Here is a 25,531-nt window from a genome sequence, read left to right on the forward strand (position 1 = left end):
AATAAAACTGAAACAATAAACAATCATACAGAAAGTATATTCACTTATGTTACACAGTTACGTATATGGCTAACAGAGGGTCCCAAAACAAACATTCTGAAAATCGCTACACAACTGGGTCTGCTTTTGTGTGATTAAGGCATCCATGTGTAAGAAGCAAGCTGTAATGCAATGACTATGTTAAGAAATATCATTATTATATCACCCTCTCCCTGATCAGCATGTTAGTAGAGCTACCGGTACGACGTTCACCTCACTGTTTGACAACTGGGTGAGCCAGACTGCATGGAGAATATTTACTCGCACATGTGAAGTCACACATTTAGATGCAATGCGTCAGTTAGAATTCAGTACCGGAGTTTAAGTGGTACCGTATTTACCAGCGTATGGGTCGCACATTTTATGTCAATTATTAGTTTTAAAAAAATGTAGTGCTACCCTTATGCAAATTTATATGTAAATAACTCTCCTGGTTTGGTTTTTAAAATTTACCGTCAATAGCACGCCGTGCACGGAGAAAGGTCATTGTACTCAATCGGCTGTTGTTATGGCGCGGCTGCTGGTTCTCTTTGTTCACTGAGCTGCGCATGCGCAGTATAACTCACTCAACGCTCCACCCAGACTCGTGACCTTCCATCAGCAGCCAGCCAATAGATGTGAGCTTAGCGGGAAAATAATATAAGCTCCACCTCCCGTGTACCAGTTTTGTCCAGTTCTAATACCAGTTTATTGGTATACGCACCAGTTTTCTCGCTGCCGTGACATGTTCAAGTTTACGTTTATCTTGATGTCTTGATACCAATAAATAATTATTTACGATCCCCAGAAATAAATGGTTAGTTTAAAAAATATGCGTCAACTGTACAATATTTCCGAAATTATGAAATACGTATAAAACAGTTCCCAAGTCTCTGCTCATTTTATCTTGTGAAATTTATGTCTCGTACTAGTATTTCGGCTAAGTTGTGACATAAATATAGTATCACAACTTACAAGCAGCCTCGTAAAGTCGTAATATTCCCGATATTCCCGGTACGTTTATATATTCGTGAGTTGACATTTTTCCCTAGTACATTTTAGATTGTCTACTGCTATAATTATGGCCTGTCTACAATAGCTATGTCCTAAACTGTGTCCGAAGAACACTCGTCGCTGATTGGTCCACGTGACCCTCTGACGTCATGCGTCATGTGGGCGAAGGTCCGAACCTACCTGGTCTGAAGACATTCGTCAATTTTAACTTTTTGTCCCAACCTGTGTACTTCGGACACAGAAAAAAAACAGAACACTCACAATATTTGAATTTCCGGTTCCCATTTGAAAACGTGGTGTTTGTTTTTGTTATTGAAAGAAATGGAAGGTGTTAATAGTCACTTATAACTTACATAACTTTCATAAGTTCAATCTCAAACTACAAAGCATCAAAACAATAAACCAAAACATTTGGTTTGGCACATTTACTGCGTTCTGGTGACAACTTTAGAAATCAATACATTTGGACATCGGACATCGCAATTGTGGACAGGGCAGTTTTCGGTGAGACAATGTGACGTCACTCACATTCGGATAAGGACACGGACCACGCACAGGTTCGGACTATTGTAGACGTGCTCTTACTCGGACTTTAACACTCCTAGGCTTAAATTATTATATGTTTAGAAATAAAGGCAACTTTTCATGTTATAAAATATGTATATTTTGCGATTTAAAATGTTCATTGCCGACTATAAACGTTATGTTTTTCACAATTTTTTAGGCCTACTATGGTTGTTACGTGACGTAAATAGCGAGATGGATTCGATTTTTGAGACGTAATTCGCGTGAAAGTATTGTATTGGACTAAATGGGAACCAAACGGGACCTGAAGAATATAGTGCAAATGACGGGAAAACGTAAATAACGGTAACGTAAATAAGGGGTTTCGCTGTGTGTGTGTGTGTGTGTGTGTGTGTGTGTGTATGTGTATGTGTGTATATATATATATATATATATATATATATATATATATATATATATATATATATATATATATATATATATATATATATATATATATATATATATATATATATATATATATATATATGGTGCAATTCATATTCAAGGGCAACTATTACTGTGAAAAAGTTGAATTTTTGTGACTCAAATTATAGGCGCGAATCACATGCAGGAACATCCCTTCTGCGGGTAAATATGGTAGGTAGCTCAGTATGCATTCCTTGCACTTAACACCTCCAAAGTTTTATTTGCACCACTGTACAGCCAATGCACGTTCGATAACTCTGCTGGCCTGCACCCAACGGTTGCACGTCCGCCGAGTGTGACGGGACCGGAGCTAGCCTCAGAGCAGAGCTCCCGACGTGCTGGGGGGGTGCTCCACCAGCAACGGACAGCTGCCCTCGGTCCAGTGGATGAGGTTGTGCTCCGCCATCTGCGAGGCCTGGAAGTGGTCCTTCAGCAGCATCTGGGAGAAGTTGCAGTGCATGGTGAAGGCCTCGTTCTCGCGCGGATCCGCACACAGCCTGTACAGATCTGCAACACAGACATACCGTGGAATCACCACACCTGAATATGCTGGGTATAAAAACATTTACTGCAGCAGTAGGAGATAAACCTCACAAAATAGTTAAAATTTTGTGTCTGTTGTATAGTACAGTAGAGCTTCATTATAAAGAACATGAAGGGACCAAAATTATGGCAGTTTGTTATAATGAAGTTCTTTATACCGAAATCACAATGATTGCCTGATTTGAGGTTTTTAACATAACTCGATCTTGTTAAAAAACAAAGTAGAAAATCTAATACCAATATGAGTAGTACAAGCATGAATTACTTTAAGATACATACTACATACATAGTATATAGCCATATAGGTTAAGTAAACAAAATTTTGACGAGGAAGATACTTTTAATTAGGCTCATGCAGTTCCAAGATTTTTCGGTTACGGTTTCCATTACTTTAAAATACCCGACCCGAAACCAGCTTTTTGAAATCTTAAGTTTTTTTTTTTTGTATGCTTCCGTAACGTTAATGAAACGTTTATTCCGCAGGAAAGGCAAACAAACACATTCTTTCGATGTCACCAACATAATGAAATTTAATAACGAATAATGTTTGTCAGAGAGTATAATTAATTTAATTAATTTTTAACTTTGTTAGAGCAAAATATACAAATATATTTAAATAGTTTTCCTGAAATTTATAGTGACTGGTAGCTGTAAAAATTTTTTTCCATGTGATCTCTAAATTAACAAAGAGAGAAGGGGGGGGGGGGAAGGAAGTTGGCTGTCTCTCACCCTCCCGAAGTAAACAGTCAAAGAAGAATTGAGGATCAACACCAGTGCTTTATTTCTCATGCGTCAATAAGCTGAGACACAACACAAAGCAAAGACTTCACTTGTATCCACGGAACTCCAGTGAAGACAGAAGATATCTGGTGAGACTCATATTCGAGGGTGACACTTACGTCAAAATGTTCAATTTTTTTGCCCAAAATTAGAGGTGAGACCCATACACAGAAGTGATCCTTCTGCCAGTACATATATATGGGTACTTAATATGTAACAAAAATGTGTACCTATTCAATCATTTGTATATCATCTAAAATTATTTTTACATGTATGAATCCTAGATTACTCCATGTTTGTATAAGTGAGGTTTTCACAAGTATTTTATTATTTCCCTAGATCAAACAGCGAACTTCTCAAATTTTTTGAGTTTAAAAATTAGGCTCGTGTCAAGGACTTAACACTTGACTCCACATTTTGAGTGATAACTGTATTGAAACTCAGACTTACAAAGTGACTAATGCTGGTATTCCACAAACAAACAAACAAACAAACAAACAAACAATCAAAAAAAAGGGAGGGGGGTTAGTTGTTAAATATGCTACACCTGTACCCTTACTGTATTCCTTTTGCAAGATAGAAAACGGCCAGTCCCTTATTTTCAAGGTAATGGATTTTTGTGTTCTATCCGTTGATGATCTGTTGCCCAAATTCTGCATGCACAGACTTCACTCTTTTGTTGATTTCGTCGAGATTACAGACCAGCAACTGGCGTCACTAACTTGTATCGCGTATGTACGTACCGTGTTTTATCGCATAATTGCCACACTATTATTTTAGGGAGTCAAAATTTAGGGGAAAAAAAAAAATTCATTCTCGCATAAAAGTTGCATGATGTTTTTGGTCCTTCTGCTAGAGTCAGAGCACTTTCAGTAGGTAGAAAACATTATATAAATCAATGTGCAACAGCAATTGGAAATATAAATATATTTTTCATTTGGATATTACTGCTTACGTATTTAAATAAGAGAAATATTAAGATTTCTGATATGTCAATTTGCCTGTATAGTGTGTATGCACAAAGTTTTGAATATTGATGATAAGGATATCTCACTGATTGCATGCAACGCGTGCGCTCTGTCTAACGCCGAGTATTGATAGTCCATACTCTTTTGTGGTTAGTGTGTACTATGAATACTATGATGATTGAATGTGTTTGTTACCGCTCACATTTAGGTCACGGATTTTGTTTTTCCATTTAAATTTTTTGTTGCATGACTTATTAATTTAAATTTTTTGGTGTGCTTCTGTATACTCTCACACCTACTTTTCAAACATGATTTTAGTATAAAATGTATCACGATTATACGATAAAACACTGGCAATTTTTCCGATCATTGAGGAACTAACAAAGCATGTTGGTCTGCCAAATGAAACTCTATGATAGTGAAACTATCCTGGAATACATTTTGTACACTTTAATGATCATAAAAATAAATGAACGCATCTTTAAAAGATCTTGAGAATATTAGAAGGACAGTTCTATTTTGGTGCTGTCATGCCACTGTGCATAGTATTTTTGCCGCAACAATTGAATCAATCGTTGCAAAATATCCGCTGCAAAGTGTTTAAACCAGTTTCTTGCCTCACGCAGTGCCAAGTTTATCGAAACAATTGCAGATTCGTTTCCTTACCGGGATTCGGTCTGGACCATGGTTCTGGAATACGGCCCGCGAGTTAGGTTACGTTTGTGTCCAGACAAGCCAGTGCTTGTTCGCCACCTCACCCGAACATCTCGCAATGCTGGCGGTAAAAAGGCACGCACCGAATGCAGTCCACCAGACACACTGTTTGACGTTATGATCACGTTGTAAACAAACAAAAGATTTTTAGTAACTGTAGTATTATCATTCCAGCATGTTATAAATAAAGCTTTAACCAACATATATATACCCACACACACACACACATATATATAGATATCAGGGGCGTAGCCAGGGGGGTGGGGTTTAGGGGTTCAACCCCTCCCCCAGCACCAAATATTTAATTAATCTCTTATTCAACACTCAAAAAAATTTCATATTAAAATTAATAAAATTTTTACCATTACAATATTTAAATTTAAGTACCGAAAACTGCTAAAACAGCACTATTTTACACCTTAAAATCCAAATTTTCCCGGGGGAGGACCCCCGGACCCACCGCTTTAATACGGGGAGGGAGGGAGGAGGGCATGCTTCTTAACACCCCCCCCCCATACACAAATCCTGGCTACACCACTGATAGATATAGCTTTTGTGCATAAGATATGAGAAGAAGACGCGATGAGCTCGGAGAGGGGCGGGAAGGCGGGAACCTTTGAGGATGGCGGAGGCCCAGAGCTGGACGTGCACGTCCGGGATCTTGCTGGCCAGCTGCATGGCCGGGGTGACCATGTTCATGCTCTCGCGGCTGTTGCCCAGCGACAGGAAGATGTGGCCCAGCAGCACCAGCGAGCAGGACGTCAGGCGGTTCAGGTCCTCCGCGTTGGCCATCTTCAGGGTCTCCCGCAGGTACCTCCTGCAGCAGCGCCCCGCCCCACTGTACCACTGGCGGCACAGCTTTTCCTCGATACGGCCGAGTGCAGGCCAGGCGCAAGATCATTCAAATATAATAAATATGAAAATGTCTTACATGGGAACTTCTTTAAGAGGATTTTACTACCTGCTTGCTTGACGGATCTCCATTCTTGTAGCAAACAAATTAATGGCATACGAAATTCTAAAGCATGTGTTCAATTATTGTACTAAGAAATAAAAATTTAAAAAAAGTTTAATATACAGTAAAATCTCGTTATAACAAAGTCTTATGAAGCAAGAGATTTTGTTCTTTTTTATACTGAAATTTCTTTAAACTGAAATATCCCAACGTACATATACTATTCCTGTACTTCAGAATGCGATGGCAAAAACGAAATGGAACTACTATGTATGTACCTACCCTATAATCATTGATTATTTGAACTGCATTATGCTACAGGGTTAGTGGTTTATTTTGAGAAAAAAAAAAAAAACATTAAATAATTTCAATCTCTTGGTAAAAGAATATAATATGTATGATACAACATTTTTTGAACCAACATTCTGTGCATAAGCTGCATTCATATGATCTTGCAAATATGTACAATACATACGAAAATGTCTTACATGGGAACTTCTTAAAGGATTTTTACTACCTGCTTGCTTGACGGATCTCCATTCTTGTAGCAAACACATTAATGGCACACAAAATTCTAAAGCATCTGTTGAATTATTGTACTAAGAAATAAAAAATTTAAAAAAATTTAACATATATTTGGCTTCCCAAAGAACTTCAACTAATGCAGCATCAGCTATTGCATTCAAGAGTTGTTCTCTTCACTCTGAATAAAATTTTTTTGATTACAATAAAGTAGGATTAAATTATATATTTGTTTTAGCAAACATTCTTCAATGGAATTAGACTTGGCTGACTTAATAAGATTGATAAGTGTTACAATATCAGCTATAACTGAAGACAAAATTTTATATATATTTTTTACGTCGATTATGTTTTTAAAAAAGGAGTTTCTGGTGTTTATATTTCTAAACATTGTCTTTATTCATGAAGATAGTATATTATTCAACAAATATGAAAATTAATTACGTCAGGCAGAACCACTCAGAAAATTGAAACTTAACATGCCATTTTTTATGAATTCAAAAAATGTGCCAACATCATTAATGTAAAAAGTGTTACTATTAAGAGATGCAAGGTCAAAAAAATTAAATTCATTTTTTTTGCATTTAATTTAATCTTTGCGTTTGGTAAACTGTTTGTACTAAATTAATTAAAGTTTTCTAAGATTCCTGGTTGATTTCAAGATTTTAGTTACAGTTTTCGGTGCTAAATGGTGTATTAACTTGTTGTTCAGACTGTGTATTAGTGTGTGTAATTTTGTGTTAGTAACATTGATTAGACCTCAACGTTTTCAGTGCTTCTAAGAAGTCTCTGAATACTTCAAGTTGTATTTCCCGCGCTGCTGTGTAGTGGCAACCATTATCCAGCATCATCTGCCAATAGTTGGCAGCCCTGAACTTCCAGCCGGAAGTCAGTCGTATTTTTAATCATGGCGGTGAGTAGTACTATGGTGTAGCCTCACGGTTAAATTGTTGTATTATAATGACATCTATAATCATTATCGTGTACAGTCCACTCAGTCATAACGCTATAACACTTGTATTTCGGTGTTATATGTTGCATCGACATGCTTAGCGGTGCTACTTCGGTATTATCGCGATTCACTGTATAATCATCTCTCTAGCTATCACTGATATATGTTGCATCGACATGCTTAGTGGTGTTACTTCGGTATTATCGCGATTCACTGTATAATCTTCCCTCTAGCTATCACTGAAAAAAACTGAAGTAGAGTAAACTCCCTATCATCCGCGCATGCAAACCTGTATTCTATTACAAGTGAGCAAATTTGAACTCTACTGACGAGTGTATTGTGTGCAGTACATACAGCAAAAAAACAACAGTGTGTGACATTCAAAAAAAAAAAAAAAAAAAAGACAAACTGATTAATTGTAACTTTTAACGTACATAATCGCATTTTTAGATTTTTAAGTCGAAATTAAAGTTTCCTTTTTTGCTTCCCATTTTCGGCTCTTTTGCGGATCATCTGCGATATTCACTATTCGCGGTGGCCCTGCCACTTAATTTTGCGGATAATCGGGAGTGCACGCGTGCGGGGTACAGCACTGAAAGACCCTCACTTGGCCTCGTTGTAGCGAGCCTGGAAGAAGGACTGCAGGCCCTGCACGTAGTAGGCCGCCGCTCTCAGGCTGTGGGAGTGCGACGGGAGGTTCTCCGGGTTTATCCGCTCCAGCAGGGCGGCAAACTCAGCCTCCCGCTTCCCTCGCAGGTACACGATGGCCAGGTTCAGGTTCGCAAACGTCCACAGCTCCCGTTCCTGCGAAGTCTTCACGCACACAAGCACACACTAGGGGCTGGCTCCAGGGCAAGTCTTCTGTGGTTCAGAAACTAATTACAACCATCCATATCTTACAACTGCGATTCTCTGTAGTGTAAATATAACAGGAGTAGAAATTATTGTAAGAATAACTTCATATACCACAATTACATGAAATTAATACGACAATACAATGTAGACCAAAACTTTTAGATCGTGAGACAACGAAAAAAAAGACTACAAAGTATAAATTCCAATTCAAATACAAAGAACTTGAAAAATTCTTTAAATTAGTAAATTTATACAATATGTATTTATGAGTGCTTTTTTGGTGCCACTAGTCAGAAACAGTAAGTGGCAGTGAGCTGCAGCACAAAATTGGAAATGAGAAGGGGGTGGGGAAAGTGACAAGAAGAAGCACGGTGCAGGAGGATATTGTACGACAGACACCATTAGCTGTCTTTCTTCGCTCCCCCTCCTGCGAATTCCCAAGTGTTAGCTTGTCTCACCCGCCACACCCGAGCCGAGGTTCAGGAGGAAGCAGTAAACAAAAGCTGTTTAAAGTTGGCTTGAGTGATATAGATAACAGGCAGTGTGTGGTTTGTTTTTAACTAATCTGTCCCCATTGTCGTTAATTCACGTTCATCCAACAGCAAGATGTTTAAAATAATACAGCCCCTACTTGTTTTGTTTAAACAGTTTTAGTAAACATTATTTGCATTATTTTTTGGTTGAATAGTTATATAATTTTTAAACTTGAATTAGCATACAAGGTAATCGCAGTGTCACAGCAAACAGAAAGCATGGTGGTCCCGTGGTGAGAAACAATAGTTTCAACTGCTTTCACTCCAGGGTGAAGTACGCACTTATAGTGCGGGTACACTCTGGTGCTACAAGCGTTCAATGTACACAAAGACTGAAGTCAGACAAGAGGTAAAAACCATACTAACAAGCTTCTGAACCAATTACGGACATAGATACAGAAAAAAAGCACAGGCACTTGAAAACATATATATTGTATTTTAATTTCTGAATCCGTTGAAATTTTAAAAAATATGTTGTCTGTAAAGTCGGTTTACGGACGATAGTTTAACATGGCAACGTCATAACAAAACATTTGTAACGTGTGTACCTGCGTACACTTGCAAAGTATTGTACCCCTGACTTTTCACGGCATACCACCTGCAACACAGTGAGCTGGGCAGGCTTCCCCCGAATGGACGAGACTATTCTTCCACCAGCTCGTCTGGGAAGCCTGCGAGTATAAAAGGGCATGCGCCCAGACCATCGATATGCAGAACAACTGGGACATCCAGCGAGCAGGCTGCTTCGCTGCTCCGACACCGCTCGCCGGCCTACACCGTCAATCGCCGCGGAGTTGCTGCCGCCCGAGGACCGACAAGACATCGACTGGGTGAGACCTCTCCGAGTTGTAACCCAGGATATAGTAAAATCTTTCAGAACGAACATTAACTAAAAACGACGGTTCAGTCACAAGGGCAAAGAGGGCGGGCATTAGCAAACTCCGTGAGGGCCGAGCGAGCGGAAGTATTGACACAATCACGACACTATCAGGACACTATCGCGACCAGATCGCTACACAGTTTGGACTCTAACTCTACCGCCGGTAAGGAAGAATCGTAGCCACAAAAGACAGTGAACAAGATAACGAACTTACGCGTTACTACGGGAATGCGGAGAGAACTTCACATGGTACCGGGGGAAGAGTAACGAAAACCAACCTATAAACATTGACAGCGTTACACGACTAGTTGCGTGTATATATTTGTAAACTCTGGTATTGACTATCTGTATTTACGTTACGTGTAACATTGAGTAATGTTAAGATTAGGTATGTTCGTATGTTCCTTGTAACTTTGTAAATGGTATAGCCTTAGTAGTTGAAATTGACTGCGTTTTAATCGTTAGCTGTGACGAGCGCACAGCTCGCCACAATTAAGGGTATTGTTTTGTTTTGTTTTAATTGTTCAGGAATCGAGCACGTAGGGTTAATTCGTACGTTTTGTGTTCTAGTGGGAACTTACCACAGCAGTTCGTCTCCACGAGAACCCGACTTGTTTAAGTGTTATGTCAGTTTGAGAATCAATGCAATTCCTTTTGGTGTTATTAAGTTTGTCAATAAATTGTTATTGGATCGAATTTAACTTAGCAACTAATTTCATAACCACCTGCAAACGTCCCTTTTTCCTCCTTGTTAGGGTTTTCCTATGCCCTTAGTAAAACCCGCGACACATTGATGAAATGATTGCATATTTTTATGAATAAAATTGAATAATTTTTAAGAATTATCTCTATTTTGTATGGATACAAAGGAGTGAAATGAAATCTACAATTTAATTGATAAAATTACATTTATTTGCACTCATTAACTGAAATCTGTTTATTACTTTAATGAAGAGATTATTTTAACTATAACTTTTATACATGTTCGCTATTTAACTTCTTCCAAGCTGTGTTATTCTGTTAAGGATAGGACGACGATAGGAAAAAGTAGGAAACGAACGGGAGTGTTTCAAGTTTAACGTGCCTCTAAAAAGTCAAATCGATGGTTGTTCCAATTGAGTGGAAGAGAGATAGATGCGGCGCAAGCGTGCAATGAGCGTAACGGGACAATGTGCGTTACGGGACACTTTTTCGTGCGTGCAGCCAGCGTTCATTGATTTATTAGACGTTGTCACGACAAAAATCCAGGATTTCATATTAGTTTTGCACGACCGAGATCGGGCAGTAGTGCACAGAGGGCGAGGGTAAAGGGGCGGACGCACCCGGAGGGCGGCGGTGAACTGGGCCTCGGCGGCCTCCATGCAGTTCATGCTCATGGCGTAGAGGCCGAGCAGGGTGTGCAGCTGGGGGCGGTGCGCGGACAGCAGGCGCGGCTGGTGCTGGCTCAGCACGCACGCCTGCGAGATCTCCTGCAGCGCCAGCGACTTGTTGCCCATCACCAGCCGGCACATGATGATGTGCTCCAGCAGCATCAGTTGGAACACCGACAGGATCGGCTTGTTGTCCACGACTGCAACCGCGGCCGGTCCCCTCCACTCCCCTCCACTCCCCTCCACCGAGCACTGGCCAGAGTCACTCACCTCCACCCACACGAATAAAAACCCTTCTCATTACTAATCAAACCCACACATCGAAAAACCAGTCATTTAAATCATCCAATTTATAATTGGACGGTCTCCGGGGTAAAAGGTAACAAGTCACAATTTTGGTGATTTTTAGTTTATTCCAGCAATAAACTCTTAAGTATGCTTAGAATACGTAATGCATTTTTAATTATCGGCAACTATGTTGGTAAATAACAGAATAATGCAAGAAAAATTTAAGTATTTAAATTCAATTTTTATCTAATAGTTTTTTTGTTTCTTCTGCAAAAAAGCGAATTCTCGACTTGTTACCTTTTACCCGGAGACAGTCCAATTATTATTTGTACGAAATGCAAACGGCCACAATTACTTTTAATAGTCTGCACAGTCGTGCAAATGTTCTGTAGACTTGAAAAGCTTATGTCCATCCACAGCAGAACCATCTTTGCTCTCAACAAAGCGAACTGATTGTGAGACATCCTAATGCAACCCCCAAGGCAAGTCAAAAGAAGTATCCTGCATAAGTTAAAAAAAAAAAAATAATAACTTTTGCATCATCATTAAATATTATAATGGAAATATTTTAATACGATAAAACTGGTAGGCATTGTGTATACTGCACAGCGACAACATATCCTGATCTTATACTGTTTTCTTCAAGAAACAGTTACGTATTTTCTTCCGTCAAATATCACCCCCCACCAGCACACTGCTTTAAAAACGCAGTTTTTTACACATGCAATTTATTTTGTTGAAATTATTGTAAGACTAGCTGACTGTGTTGTTAGGTATATAACTGTAACCTAAGGATACAGTTGTAATTAAAATCATGCAAAGTGTTTTTAGTTTACATTGAATGGCTAAGAAAAAAGAGGATTTTATTCCCAAGATTAAAGCTTGCTTTGGCCTACCTGAGGAACATCTCACAGGTCATAAAAGTCAAGTAATACTGAGGGGTCGTGGTTGAACCATGGCCGTCTGGTTTCAAGCTGCCACGTGGCAACTCACAGTTTTCCTGTCATGCCTCATGTTAAAGGTAGGGATGTACAAAAACTTAAGGCACAAGAATCCTTACAGATGTACGTGGGCTTACAACCACATGGCCAATGACTCGGTGGTGCCAACGTACAAGCACAAATCATGAAGATTTAAAAACAGAGGCGGAACTGGGAAATAAAGAAAGATACCTACAGTGGAAAAAATTTCTCAAGAAAATTTACCAGGAATATTTTGTTAGAAATATATATTTTTTCCAATACGAAAATAGAGTTTTACAACTAATATATGTATAATGGCTACTCATACAACAATACATATATTTTCTGCACATTAGAAGAGTTCGAATTTCAATTACGTATTTTGTTCACCACCAAAACATAGAGATTCATTAAATGAAGGAAAAACAAACTTTCTACGCTCTAGCTTGTATATGTGTGCAGATTTACGAAATATTTAAATTCTATTCCAAAAAGTTCAAACTGCTTGAACAATTTTGTGTTACTATTATATTACAGCATAAGTAATAATAATAATAATAATAATAATAATAATAATAATAATAAAAATGATACAAAAAGTAAACACAGGGCTCTATAGATTTTACAGTAAAGTAAAATTTCAGAAATATTCTACAAAAAAAAAAAAAAAAAAGGCAATCCTTAGCAATTAAAAAAAATTACAAAATTAAAATTTTGTGAAATTTTTTTTTGACATAATTGACTTGACTTGATGTAAGCTTTTGGACATACGCCATTGCTGAGCACATGTATGTCTGTAGAAGAAAACTACAAAAAAAAAATACACAAATGACAAAAACACAAATTAAGCAAAAAAATTGCTGTCAGGATATAAACACCGCACAATACTCCACAACAGGAATATGGTCAACAAACAAAGAAAAAAAAAAAAAACAAAGGAAAAATGGACTGACGGAACGTTCTGTTGGCGTGTGTCCGAAAGCTTAACATCAAGTCGTGCACTCCCAATGCACAAATCTTTCAGAGATAACATAACTGACTTGCATGTTTCTGTTGGACTATGTACTATGATAAGACTCAGGGCCGGTGCAAGGTAAATTGGCGCCCTAGGCGAAAAACCTTAATGCCCCCCCCCCCCCCCCCGCAAACAACCACTGGACACCCCAAAAAAAAATTTCCTTACCTCAAAATACATCACGTTAGCCTAATATTTTGTCAACAATCAAAAGTAAGCAGGCTTGTGTTTTTTATTACTTTTTTACTTATTACAAATCATAAACAGGTCACCGTGGACTTTAAATAATTACTTATATCAATATAAACATTCCGAACTGTTACAAAAATCCATTTCCATCTAGTTTCAATAATCGTTAAACATATTATATCAGCTGTTGTGTGTCGTACTGCGCCGCCCCCAGCTACTTGGCGCCCTAGGCGGTTGCCTAGTTCGCCTGCGTGGACGCGCCGGCCCTGATAAGACTTACTCTTGAGCTTCTCTATCTGCATGAGGGCCTTGTCGGTGTACTTCTGGGCCTTGTCCATGTAGCCGGCCTGCATGCTGTGCATGACGGTGACCAGGTACACCAGCACGTACAGGTGCTCCTTGGGCATCCAGATGAACATGTCCCCAGCGTTCGGCCCGCTCACGCCTGCAAAGCGGCCCGGTCCGGCCCTTTCGTTTACTCATTTCATTTTATACACAAATGAAATTCAGCACTAGGCCACAATTTACTCGTGTTATTACACTAAATTATAAAAATAAAAACACTTTCACACTGAACATTGGGGCCGCACTATCGAGTACAATAAATTGAGGAATCTTAATGAATAATATAAATTAAGAAAGAAAAAAAAAACACCAAAAAATATTCCAAAAAAAATCACTTGGAAAAATAAACACATGCATGTAAGGGTTCGTAGCTATATAAATACAATATGCCACATCTGTAAAAAATAGTCTGTTGTAATATTTACTGGGCAGGTCACATTTCCAGTGCGCAGTCCGTTGTTGTGTCAGAGTAGCAGTTGACTGTTGTTTGTGAAGAAGCGCGCGGTAACGCGTTTCGAAACCAGCGTCGGACGTGCTCTGCCGCAGCGAGTCTGGTAAATCATGCCACGGATGGCTTGCCAGATAACTAAATGATCTTTTAAAGAAGGTGCTTTGGTATTTGAATATTTTTCTTATGTCTGGTGTAGCATCCGTGTTTTGAAAATCTGCCCGGAAAGTTCAGAAAACAAGAAACTTGGTGATGCTCTAAGATGTATATTTTTTGGTTGGGTTATAAAATGAAACTGCCTTCTGAGATTCATGTTGAGCCAATTTGTTGATGCAAGTTCTCAACGCTGGATGCACAGTTGGATCAGCGACATGCCGAACAACGCCAGCTTCATTTTAAACCCATTAAGAATGCAGCAACAGCTCTGTTTGACTTGCCATTGGCCACTGTCTGCTCGAGACTGAACAGACAACTCAAAGTTGGGCCACACACAAGCTGATTGGTTTATTATAGGCCTATTTGAATATCAGTTCTTTAGTTCGAATCGAATACAAATATCAAATTATTCACGAATATGAATATCAAATTCGAATAGTAAGAAAGAGAATTAGAATCCCAATTAAAATTATTTTTCAAGCCATATAACGTCTGGAGAATTAGGCAAATAATACTAAAGTGAAAGGCTGTTTAAGTTAACTCAGCTACAATATAATTATATGGAAAATGTTTATTAAACTTTTTAAATTATAAAATAATTGTTCTTATTTTTTATTTTTAAACTATATAGCTAACCTAACTTAGTCTAATCAACCAACCTTCCTTTCATTTCAGTACCTATTAACACCTTATTTTCTACAACCTGCACTCTATATACTTATCCAGAAAATTTACACGAACTGCAAAATACAGTAAAAATTCATTGCAATCTGTTTTACGAAAATTTTTAAAATGTTCTATTTTTTAATTAGTTACTGAATGAGCACATATCTACATATTTAAACTTTAAACCCTAGTTATTCATGAGATTTCACTGATAATGGTAGCCAGGTAAATTGTATTGTTACGAACGTGAGCAAGGCCGGGACATGTGCAGGTGCAGAGCTGGCTGGCGGCTACCACAACATGAATGAACCGCACGCGCCTGGAAGATAACAAGGATTGTCGCTTTCCCCCCCCTCCTTCCCCCAACTCCCCGTGCGGCACCCTGCCTTTGACACGTAACTGACACCGGACAGCTGTGGAGTTATGCGAGCCGCCGACACGTGTTTCGAGAGATTTCTGCCGTCGTGTCGGCGCGGAATGACGCGACTGGCCCCAGCCGCGCTCGGGAGTTCTGGAAGGTGACTGGGCCTATATATATGTGCCCGGGACGCCGGCCGAGGGTGAGTCTGAGTTGAATCAGAGTTCAGACGGGAGCTTTCCCGCGGCAGAGTTTCCGGGGCAATAGTGCCCCAGGTGCGGCAGAGTGGCGAAGTCCTTGGACGAAGGTTCAAGGACGGAGTTTCCGGGTGATAGTGTCGCGGGCGCGGCGGAGTCCCGAGTGAAGTTCCGAGCGAGGCGTCGAGCGGATTCTCTGCGAAGGCAAGTGTGTCGGCGGCGACGGAGTGTGGTGACGGAGTCCCGCGGCGAAGAGATCCACGAGGGGTGCTGCGGCGGGAGTTGCGCCAGAGGTGCGGCCCAGCGAGGCGTGTGGTGTGAGGAAACTGAGTGATTGGGGAAGCAATATTTTTAAGTGGAACTGATTATTTGCCATTTTAGAAGATTAATTGTAAGTGACATAACTAGTGGCCATCAATAAAACTGTTTAGTGATAAAATCTTTAATTGGGCTATCTTTTACGAATCACGCGGTAAATCGTAACAGTATTTTAGTTCAACAGTATTATAAACACAATTTTGGTTGATTTCATCTGAAATCTTAAACCATCATTTACTTTTTTAATATATTTTTAAGTCACAACTTCTGTTTTGTCATAGATATATACAGCAAGTAAGCTGCTGCTGTATCACATGATGTTAGATAGTTACTATCGATTTATATGGCGTTGAAACTATGATGATTACTTTAATGTAGTGTCCATGTTTTGTGGTTTTGTAGTCCATGGTTGGAAATAAAGGAAATAATAAAATAAAAAAACAACACTGATAACATATAATTTACTAGGTCAATTTTTTTCATAATACTTGTCCGGTTACCATTCCTCCAAGATATTGTAAGTGTAATCATGTAAATAAAATTATAATATGTATTAATTCTGGAAAGTTAATTCATGAATAAAACATTTAAAAGGTTTAATGTTCCAACACTGTAGTTAATATTTTTCCCTTCTTATACATTATTTTATTTTGGACCCTTGAGATCTATATTTGGATTTGAGGGGTATGTATATTCTAAGTACTCTTTGGGGTTCGAATTAGAGAGGTACATAATTGGGATTTGGCCCATCACTAATCCCTAATGAAAATACGTTTGGAGTAATTTAATCTGTGATGTAGCAAGCAGTTGACTTAAGAGTTGCATTTTCCTTACTTTCGTCAGACGGCCAGGAAGGCTGCATGATCGTCTGAATGCTCTGCTGCAGCTGCTTCAAGCACGGCTTGACGGTCTTCACCTGGCCGGCCATCAGGAAGTGGCACACCTGCGACCCACAGCGTCGACCATTACTCACGGCCGTTTTCAAGCCGTTTCTTCCCGGTGATTTATACCCTGTACTTTCCTCCCCACTGTTGCATGAGCAGCTTAATTTTTTAAACTAACTCACTCACTAAAATTCTGTACTCTTCTCCCATTACTGCACGTACAAGCTTAATTTTTTTTTAACCATGCACCTCACATAATGAAAGCCATACACTCATAAACTTCATTACCATAGTTCCAATTTTACCTGCGTTGTTTCTAAACAAATCTACTGTTAAAATCTCAGCCACAATGCCTCGAGCACATGATATGCCTTGGAAACACATGCTCGCTCTTCAGGGTGCGGGATATTGCTCCCCTGGTAGATCATTAGATAAATAAGTAACAAGTACTTGCACTTAAGTGTGGATATTTATGACAACAAAACACAATGGATCTACTTTAACCCATTAACCAACCAGTCACTGCCTTAAAAAAAAAGCCAATGTACAAGGAGTAGGAAAATCAATAAGGAGATATGACATGTTGCCAACTGCAAGACGGAAGTAAGAAATTTGAAATAAGCTGACCTTGCACTTCACCTCAAAACAAGAAACTACAAATCAAATATCACGAGAGGAGAAAGACATCGGGCAAGGTCAGACATCAAAATATATACATTTTTTTAATAGTGATGCAAGGTCCAATATCTCACAAGGGATAAGTGACTATAAGTCCTACCTACTGCGTACCCACAACCGAGAGAGAACTATGTTATCAGCTGCATGACTATCTCAGAAAAATCAGAGCTATAGGTACGAAGTTAATAAGGACAGTAGCGATGCTAGACAGCTGTATGTATAAGCAAAAATGGAAGAGAAGTACCTATTTCAGGGTATCTAAGGTTACCTGGTGAATATAATTCCAGACTTTCTTACAAATTTTTTTAAATCACAGAATCATTTTAAAATGAAACACATTTAGAAACCAATTTACTATTTGCGGGATAGTGGCGATTTTTATGTTCTCAGAGATATTTCTATATGAGTGGGCAGTCACCACTATCTTTTTTAAACGTGGAATTATAACTGAAGCGGGGCGTAAAAAAAAATAAAATGCAAGTTAGCAAACTGCTAATATTACAGTTTCATGACTTCTAGCATTATTACTGATTATTTTGGGACGATTTAGTGAATTTCATGACCAGCCCTTCAGTTTTATTACCTTTTCGTGACTTCCAGGAGTTACATAACCTGTAGACAGCTTGTATAGTATAACTTCCCGATGTAGGGGATCCCTACTCTGCAGTCACGCAGGAGCAAGGGCGCCCCTTGTGATGGATCGTAAGGGGCAGGGGCCTAAACCTGGGGGGTATGGAGCATTTTTTAATATTTTGGAAGACGAATAGCGACTCGTAAGTACATATAAGTAGTTATATGAAAAAAAAAAATGCTACATAAAATATATTTTAGTGTTGAACCACATCTACGTGATACCGACTTTTAAATTTTTTTTCTTGAAAGAAAAACACCTGACTACACTATATTATTTCTTTTCCCTGAGAGCTGGGGGGGCGGGAGGATTGGCCACCTTGCCCCTGGCAGGCACTGGCACCTTGTACCTTGTACCAGCAGGGAAGCGCTCACCTGCAGCACCAGGAAGAACACTTTGAGGTACTCCTTCTGGTACTGGGAGCCCTGCCAGTTGTCCACCAGATGGCCGGCCTGCGTCAGCAGCGTGTGCACGTCCTGGAACTTCTTGTCGATCAGCATCAGCTGCAGCAGAACACCACGACCGCTGCCTCGCGGCGACAGTTCCCAGAACTCTCCGCCCTCCCCGCAAATACCTCCCACGTTTAATGTTTCATTCTTAACAAACGACACTCTCACGCTTCAGATCGAACAGTTACGCAGTCGAGCAACTGGCTAAACAGTGCTGCCAACCGGCAGGCACGGCCCACTCACCATGCACCGGCTCAACAGGAACAGCACCCTGGTGTAGAAGGCAGAGGAGATGTGGGCGTAATCCACCCCGACGCCCAGCAGACTGCTGGCCAGCTCATAGTCTCGCTCCGTTGCGTGGATTTGCTGCGACCAACCCACTCCTCACACACTCGCCGCAACATGAACAAGACAACGCCCCTGGTTTCTCCCACAGTGCTATATTTACGAAAATACAAAGGATTCAAAAACTTTTCTGGGATTTGCTTAAGAGCAGGTATAATGTTTGTTATCCAATTTTAAAAGGGGGTGTTTACTACATTATACATACTTTGCCCATAACAATTTGTTAAATAAAGGGACTTTGGGCCTCATAATAAATAGTTTAAATGAACATATTGAATAAAGTGTCTATCCACAAGTTGGTACCTTTACAGAATTTTGTAGTTCATGAACACCAACCTAAATACTATTTGTCTTTACAAGCTGCTATCAAACTATCCAAATTATTTGCAAACTACAAACATTCCAGACTGCGCACCTCTCGTTCGTCACATATTCCCAAACGACCGCCCTCTTTGTGGCTAGCCGACGCCAGTGAAATCATACACCAAAAAACCAACTCCAGCATAGAGCGCAACCACTTTTACAGAGCTCCTTTCATAAAGAGCCAGCCCAAATAATAAGTATAAACTACTGTGATATATAATTATAATATCTCATTATGTAAATAAATATATCTGAATACAATAAACTCAACTAAAATACAGTAGTGTCTTAATTAACCCATGTGGACCAAGGCAACTTAGGATAACATGGATTTAATGATATAATTGTCTTGGTTTTCAGTTAGCCCTGAGGAATAATTTTGAAGGGTAATGTTTTTCCAGCTTTTCTTCAGTATTGAGTCTTTTACATCAATAATGATTCGCTCAGTGAGTAAATGCCATTTTCGAGGTTAATTTTATTTGCTTTCGACAATGGTTAGGTCCTCAAGCATATGTTTCAACAGTCTTTGCCAGTTTTGGCACTGGTTAAATTTACAAATCACGTATCCACGTTTATCTCTTGATCATGATGGCATGATCCGATATAAAGTGATCCTGTGGTACATGATTCTTGCTGTTTTGATTCAATACATCTAAAAGATCTTGGGCATAACAAAACTTGTGGGATAGCAATGAATTACAGTCGTTAAGTTGAATACGAATGAACATTTCCCTCAAGCCCTGAAATAATTAGTTTGCGCTGTGACTCTCTAGTTCTTGTTCGGCCAGGTGGGCGTCACGCCCGCTGGGACACAGACTCACGGCCAGCTGGAAGATGAGGCGGCAGTGCCAGTAGACGCTGTGCTGCGACAGCTCGATGGCCTTGCGCAGGATCGGCTTGGACAGGTTCGACTGCGACTGCTGCTCGTACAGCTCTGCCAGCACGCTCGCCGCCTCGAACTTCACGTCGTCGAACGTGTTGATCATCTGCGAGAGCAGCCACTGCGCAAGGAACCACGCTGCGTCCGCACTCTGTCCGCCACACCTTCCTGGCATGTGCGCAACGTGCACCCGCTACTTTGACGACAGTGTTGCTGCGGCCGGGCCACTATTAACTGACTCTTGAACATGAGTCCTGTCGGAGACCAACTTTCAGTATCCTTCAGCCATACATATAACTATTGTGAAAGAAAACAAAAATAATTGGAGACTACCACATTAAAAGTAATCAACATGCCACATGAAGTTGAATCACTCTTTATAGTTAAGAGAACTTAGGGGCCACTGGTGTCTGTCTCTTCCCGTTCTCCCCCTTCTGTCTGATAACACAACTACAACAATGTTGGTAATACAATCATTTTCCTGTGTATTTATCACTACCTATTGCACTCTTGCATTTTATATTTTGTCAAAAATTTCCTCGCTAGATATTTACGAAACATTAATTTTGAGCTGTATAATGTCATGCAACATGGGCCACTGTGGTTATACAGAAGACCGTGATGAATGGAGCGGCACGCTGTTCGTGCGTATCTCCGGGGAAACCAGCTGCGACCCAGGTAGAACCCTCCCGTCCTTGGATGCTTTCTGAACACCACACCTCTGTCCCGGGAGTCCGGAGTGGCGCCTTACCGTCTCATTCTAGTCTGGTACATTTTGAGTGTCCCGAGAGCACCGTCGGGTGAAGTGGCGTAGCTGAGGCGCCATTGTTCGCCCAGCTTTGATAGTTAAGGTGGGGATTCTTATGACAATACATCTGAGGGCTACGAGATTGGCAGGTATACAGGAGTCACACACTGACCTATAGACAAGTGTGTGTGTGAAGCTGGTGACGATACTGGTGGCTCCTCTAGGAGTGAAGTGAAGAGTGTGAGTGACATCTTGATGAGCTACAGTGGGTAACTAATGATGGGCTTCGTGTGCGAAGATCAATCCAACGGAGACGGTCTTGCGGTGCAGACAAATGAGTAGTGTGAAGCCATACGTGGGGACCAAGGTTTGTGGTAAGAGAGGAATAGTAGATAGAGCCACCGTCGGGCCAAGCTCCAATGGGGAGAGTGAATAGTGGATTTATGAAAGTGTGGTTAATTTGTAGACATTAAGGTTGTTTTAACTTAAAAAATTGTGTAGTTATTACTTTAAAATAGAACTGTATTTAATTTACTGGGTTATTCTTCCAGACTTGTTTTCCTCACTTGTAACAACAATAAATGTGTGAAGGTCAAGTATTAATTTATTAATATAAAGGGCTACGCATCAGCAAAACCAGGACGCCAATCTTCAGCTTCATTTTGTGGGAAGGCAGGTAATCCATAGGCAAGACGTGACAGACGCGTCAAACAATAGTGTTGTTACAAAAAATTCAGGCAATGCCAGGCATGCCTATTGACGAAGTTTAAACTAAACTGTTATAAGTGCCTTTAGTTCACTAGCGGCTGCGAACATCATTAAGCGGATCGGTTTCGCCAAGGAGAAGGATATGAATTTGACAGACCTTATTATATGACCGTGTGGCTATCTAACATAACCACCTGTTCTCTCTATTCTATGTTCTTTTAACATACATATCTAACCTAACCTAACCAAACAACAAAGCATTAAAATACTGGTACACCACTAAAGTATCACACAACCCTCATAGAGAATGACTGGAAAACATGACAGGAAGTAATAAATAGCATTTTGGATTTTCTTTAACTGGAAAAGAGGCTTTCCAATAGCATTACCAATATTAGTTAATAGAGCTGTTTTTCTTAATACAATTAGTAAACGCTCCCTTACTACTGAAATAAAAGTTATTTTAAAAAAATATTACAATTTATAAAAGTTAAAAAATAATAATTTTAGTTACAACTTGCTTACTGCTTGCTCCAAATGAGTCCGAGCCAAATCAATATTTTTCGTATGAGTCAACAAAATATTTCCCAGCTGTAGGTGTGTCCGAGCTTCCACTCTTGGCGGTGGTTTGAAATTAAACACGGCTTGTAAACACTGAATACATAATTTAATATTAGGTGGGCTTGACGTACGAAAGTTTTCAGCTAAACCAAGCAGCGATAAATACCAAGCATCTTGAGAAGAAGCCATCCCAATGCGCAATTTTTAGTGCACAAACAAAAAAAATAGCCCATGTGCAAATGTAGGATAAAATTTATATGAACTGTGGAGATTGATGTAAACACTACAATCAATAACACGGATCATGCAAACATAAATATAAACAAATCATGGAGGCCATAGATGTAACAAGTTATGGAGTGGGTGTGAATCATTTTGCCTTGAGGGACATGCAAACTCTCTGTAGGGAGTTTTTAAAAAAAACAAAAAACCGAATTTATTGTGCAATACGCCAATTCTAAATTCGACACTAAATGTGCTGAAGCCGTGACTATTCACCACTGGGAGACCTAAGATGCACATAAGGTTTGGACCCTGCCCGAACTTACCCGAACAATTCACATTCGGCCAACCTCGGGTTTATTTTGATCCTTCAGATACAAAAATCAAAAATATAAACACGGCTATATATCATTCACATAATAGATATAGAACTTTTCAGGTTAGTGAATAAGCTATTTTTGGTTATATGTTAAATAAATGTTATTAAGATACAATTTATTTGCTGGAAAATAGTTTGGTTTTTAAGTTAGGCATTGGAAAATAATTCCTTACATGCAGAAAATATTTATTATATTTCATCATATTTACGTTTAAAATAAGTACATGATGCTTATCAAAATATATTTTAGCATAGATAAACAATGGAATCTTGTATGGCTGGCGCAAAATATTGGAGAATTTTAAGGAAATTGATATATTCGTGTGTTATATGTATTTTTTTTTTTAAATTTTATATAGCTCGATTTTAGCTAACACACTGTCCTTGTCTGTTGAATTAGCTGGATGGTACTAGCATTTAGTTGCACGTGAAAATTATTATTGTCTTTGTTCAGGTTTTAAAGACATGGGTCTAGGATATCGAAAGCATCCTACAGGGTCGCTGGTGTGGTAGCTGTTTACTTGATGTAATTCAGAATATTTTTTAACTTCATTATGCCAGAGCTGGGTAAATTTCTAGAGTACAGACTTTTCCATAAATAAAGTAATAAAAAAATTCCACAAACAGTGTGTTCAAACGCTACAGACTATCCACTACTTATGTAACCCTAAAAGAAGGTTTGAAAACTACATCTGTATGCTGAGAAACTACTGTTTATAGATAGAAATGGGTAGCCCAGTGATCGCCAATTTTTTTTTTAATTATTAGTAATATTCAGTCATAAGTTACATTACAATACCCATGCCTTGCACTGTCACCATATTTATTGTTTTATTGTGTGGTTCTGTTTAACCTTTTTTTTTATCGTGTGTGGGGTCTGTATGTTTTGGAGAAGTGAATTCAAATATTGAGAGTGGTCGATTAGGTGGGGTGAGCTACATTAAAACACTTTAAAACTACATTAAAAATACTGAGAAATCGTGTGCATGGTTTTTGAGGTCAGGATAACTACATCGTTGATTCGTAATGGTAATTCCTAAGCGACCATTAAATATATTTCTCTGTTTATTTTAATGTAGCTATACTAACCTAACCGTCCATAGTGTTTTAAAGTGTTTTAATGTAGCTAACCTAACTGACCACTCTTAATATTTGAATTCAGTTATTCAAAATATATAGACACACACGGGAAAGCAAAACATAGCGGCAGCTGAGTCAGTGCACAGGCATTGTAATGTAACATATAAACGGTGATTTCTCAAAAACCAACTTTAATTTAGAAACACCGTTTTCGGGGTAAGTAAAGGAACGTCTTTACTGTTTAAAGAAACATACTATCCAAATTTTATTTTTTTTATTTACGGTAAAGCTGCGACCCGAAAATTTTACCCAGGGCTGGATTATTCAAGTAAGTGGGCCTATTAAAATTTTGATATTTGAAGATTTTGCAACGTATCATTTTCGGGTACTAGAATACATTACTTTTTTTTTTTTTTTTTTTTTTTAATTTTACAAGATTTTATTAAGTACATTCTTGACAATATTCAGCATTTCACTCTTAATATTACATACTATGTTTCTCTTTGTTTCTCCAAGTTTGTAATCATTGGTCAATTTCAGTGATGTCATATCTTCCCCCTACATTTTTTCTGACCAAACATTTTACGCTCTGCTTACCGGTATCAAAATATCTGCTTCATCTGCACTTTCATGCTAATTGTTTTGCTCCAATTGTGAAGAAAATAAATTATGAATACAAATTACAAATAATTTTCATTCCTGCAGAAATAACATTCTGCCCTCCGATCCATTGGAGATAAATTCCAAGTTAAAAAGTCCATTAATAAACATACATTATTGTTTTCATTATTTTTTTTACATGTTTTTAAAAGCCTTTAACTCTGAAATACTTTCTACATACCTGAGAAACAAAAGAGCTGTAACTATTTTGTTACAAGCAAATTTGTATATTTTTGAGAATTAATTTGTGTAGGTGCTATTTTTTGCCATTACATTACTGTTATTACAATACAAAACACTCTCTTTGATGCATAATTTGATTTTTTTTGCATAACAGAATGTTTGAAATTTTTTTTTTGATGTCTTTGGGGAAAAAAATAGAGAAAGGAGTGAATAGATGTAGAAAAATGTCTGTTAAATAAGATACCTAAAGTATTGAGCATATCAAGGTATACCTAAATTTACCATACGAAATGTAGTGTTTACCACCTGGTGTGTATTATGTTGCCATAAACATTACTTTTTTCTTATACAGTTTCTGTTATTCACTTTGCCTGCCTCCCTAGTGCCATTTGTATGACTTATTATGACATACTCAGTACTTGTAAATTGCTTCTGTTTGTTGCAGGCATGTGAATAAATTAGAATCATGACTTAAATATTAAATTATTTAGACACCCATGAAAATTAAGAATTGTGTACCTTTTGTTGCAGGCATGAGAAGAAATGAGACCATTAGCTTTACAGTAAACCCCTTGGACACTCCATGGAAAAGAAGAATTTATATTAATTATACTCATTATAACTATGCTTTTTTCATTGCACGCAGAATGTTTTTTTTTGTGTCATTTAATTGATAGTTATTAAGAAAGTTGGAATAAAAATAGGTTTGTGGAATAAAAAA

The 25,531-nt window shown here is 38.7% G+C and overlaps 1 protein-coding gene and 1 long non-coding RNA gene across 2 annotated transcripts; one reads left to right on the forward strand and one right to left on the reverse strand.

Moving 5' to 3' along the window:
• Positions 1-18: 18 nt before the first annotated feature.
• Positions 19-22,809, reverse strand: LOC134530153 (MAU2 chromatid cohesion factor homolog). The gene is made up of 10 exons (XM_063364780.1): positions 22,251-22,809; positions 20,211-20,390; positions 18,925-19,047; positions 18,607-18,735; positions 16,874-16,982; positions 13,832-13,996; positions 11,050-11,297; positions 8,067-8,272; positions 5,645-5,847; positions 19-2,532 (listed from the first exon to the last, which is right to left on the reverse strand). Exons 1-10 carry the CDS (start codon positions 22,473-22,475, stop codon positions 2,342-2,344), a joined length of 1,779 nt encoding a protein of 592 aa, XP_063220850.1. The 5' UTR covers positions 22,476-22,809; the 3' UTR covers positions 19-2,341.
• Positions 22,793-25,531, forward strand: LOC134530154 (uncharacterized). Its single transcript, XR_010074784.1, has 2 exons — positions 22,793-22,947; positions 25,342-25,531. It is a non-coding gene; the product is annotated as an uncharacterized LOC134530154 (long non-coding RNA).

Source organism: Bacillus rossius, chromosome 3, assembly GCF_032445375.1.
Source record: "Bacillus rossius redtenbacheri isolate Brsri chromosome 3, Brsri_v3, whole genome shotgun sequence".
NCBI classification, from domain to species: domain Eukaryota; kingdom Metazoa; phylum Arthropoda; class Insecta; order Phasmatodea; family Bacillidae; genus Bacillus; species Bacillus rossius.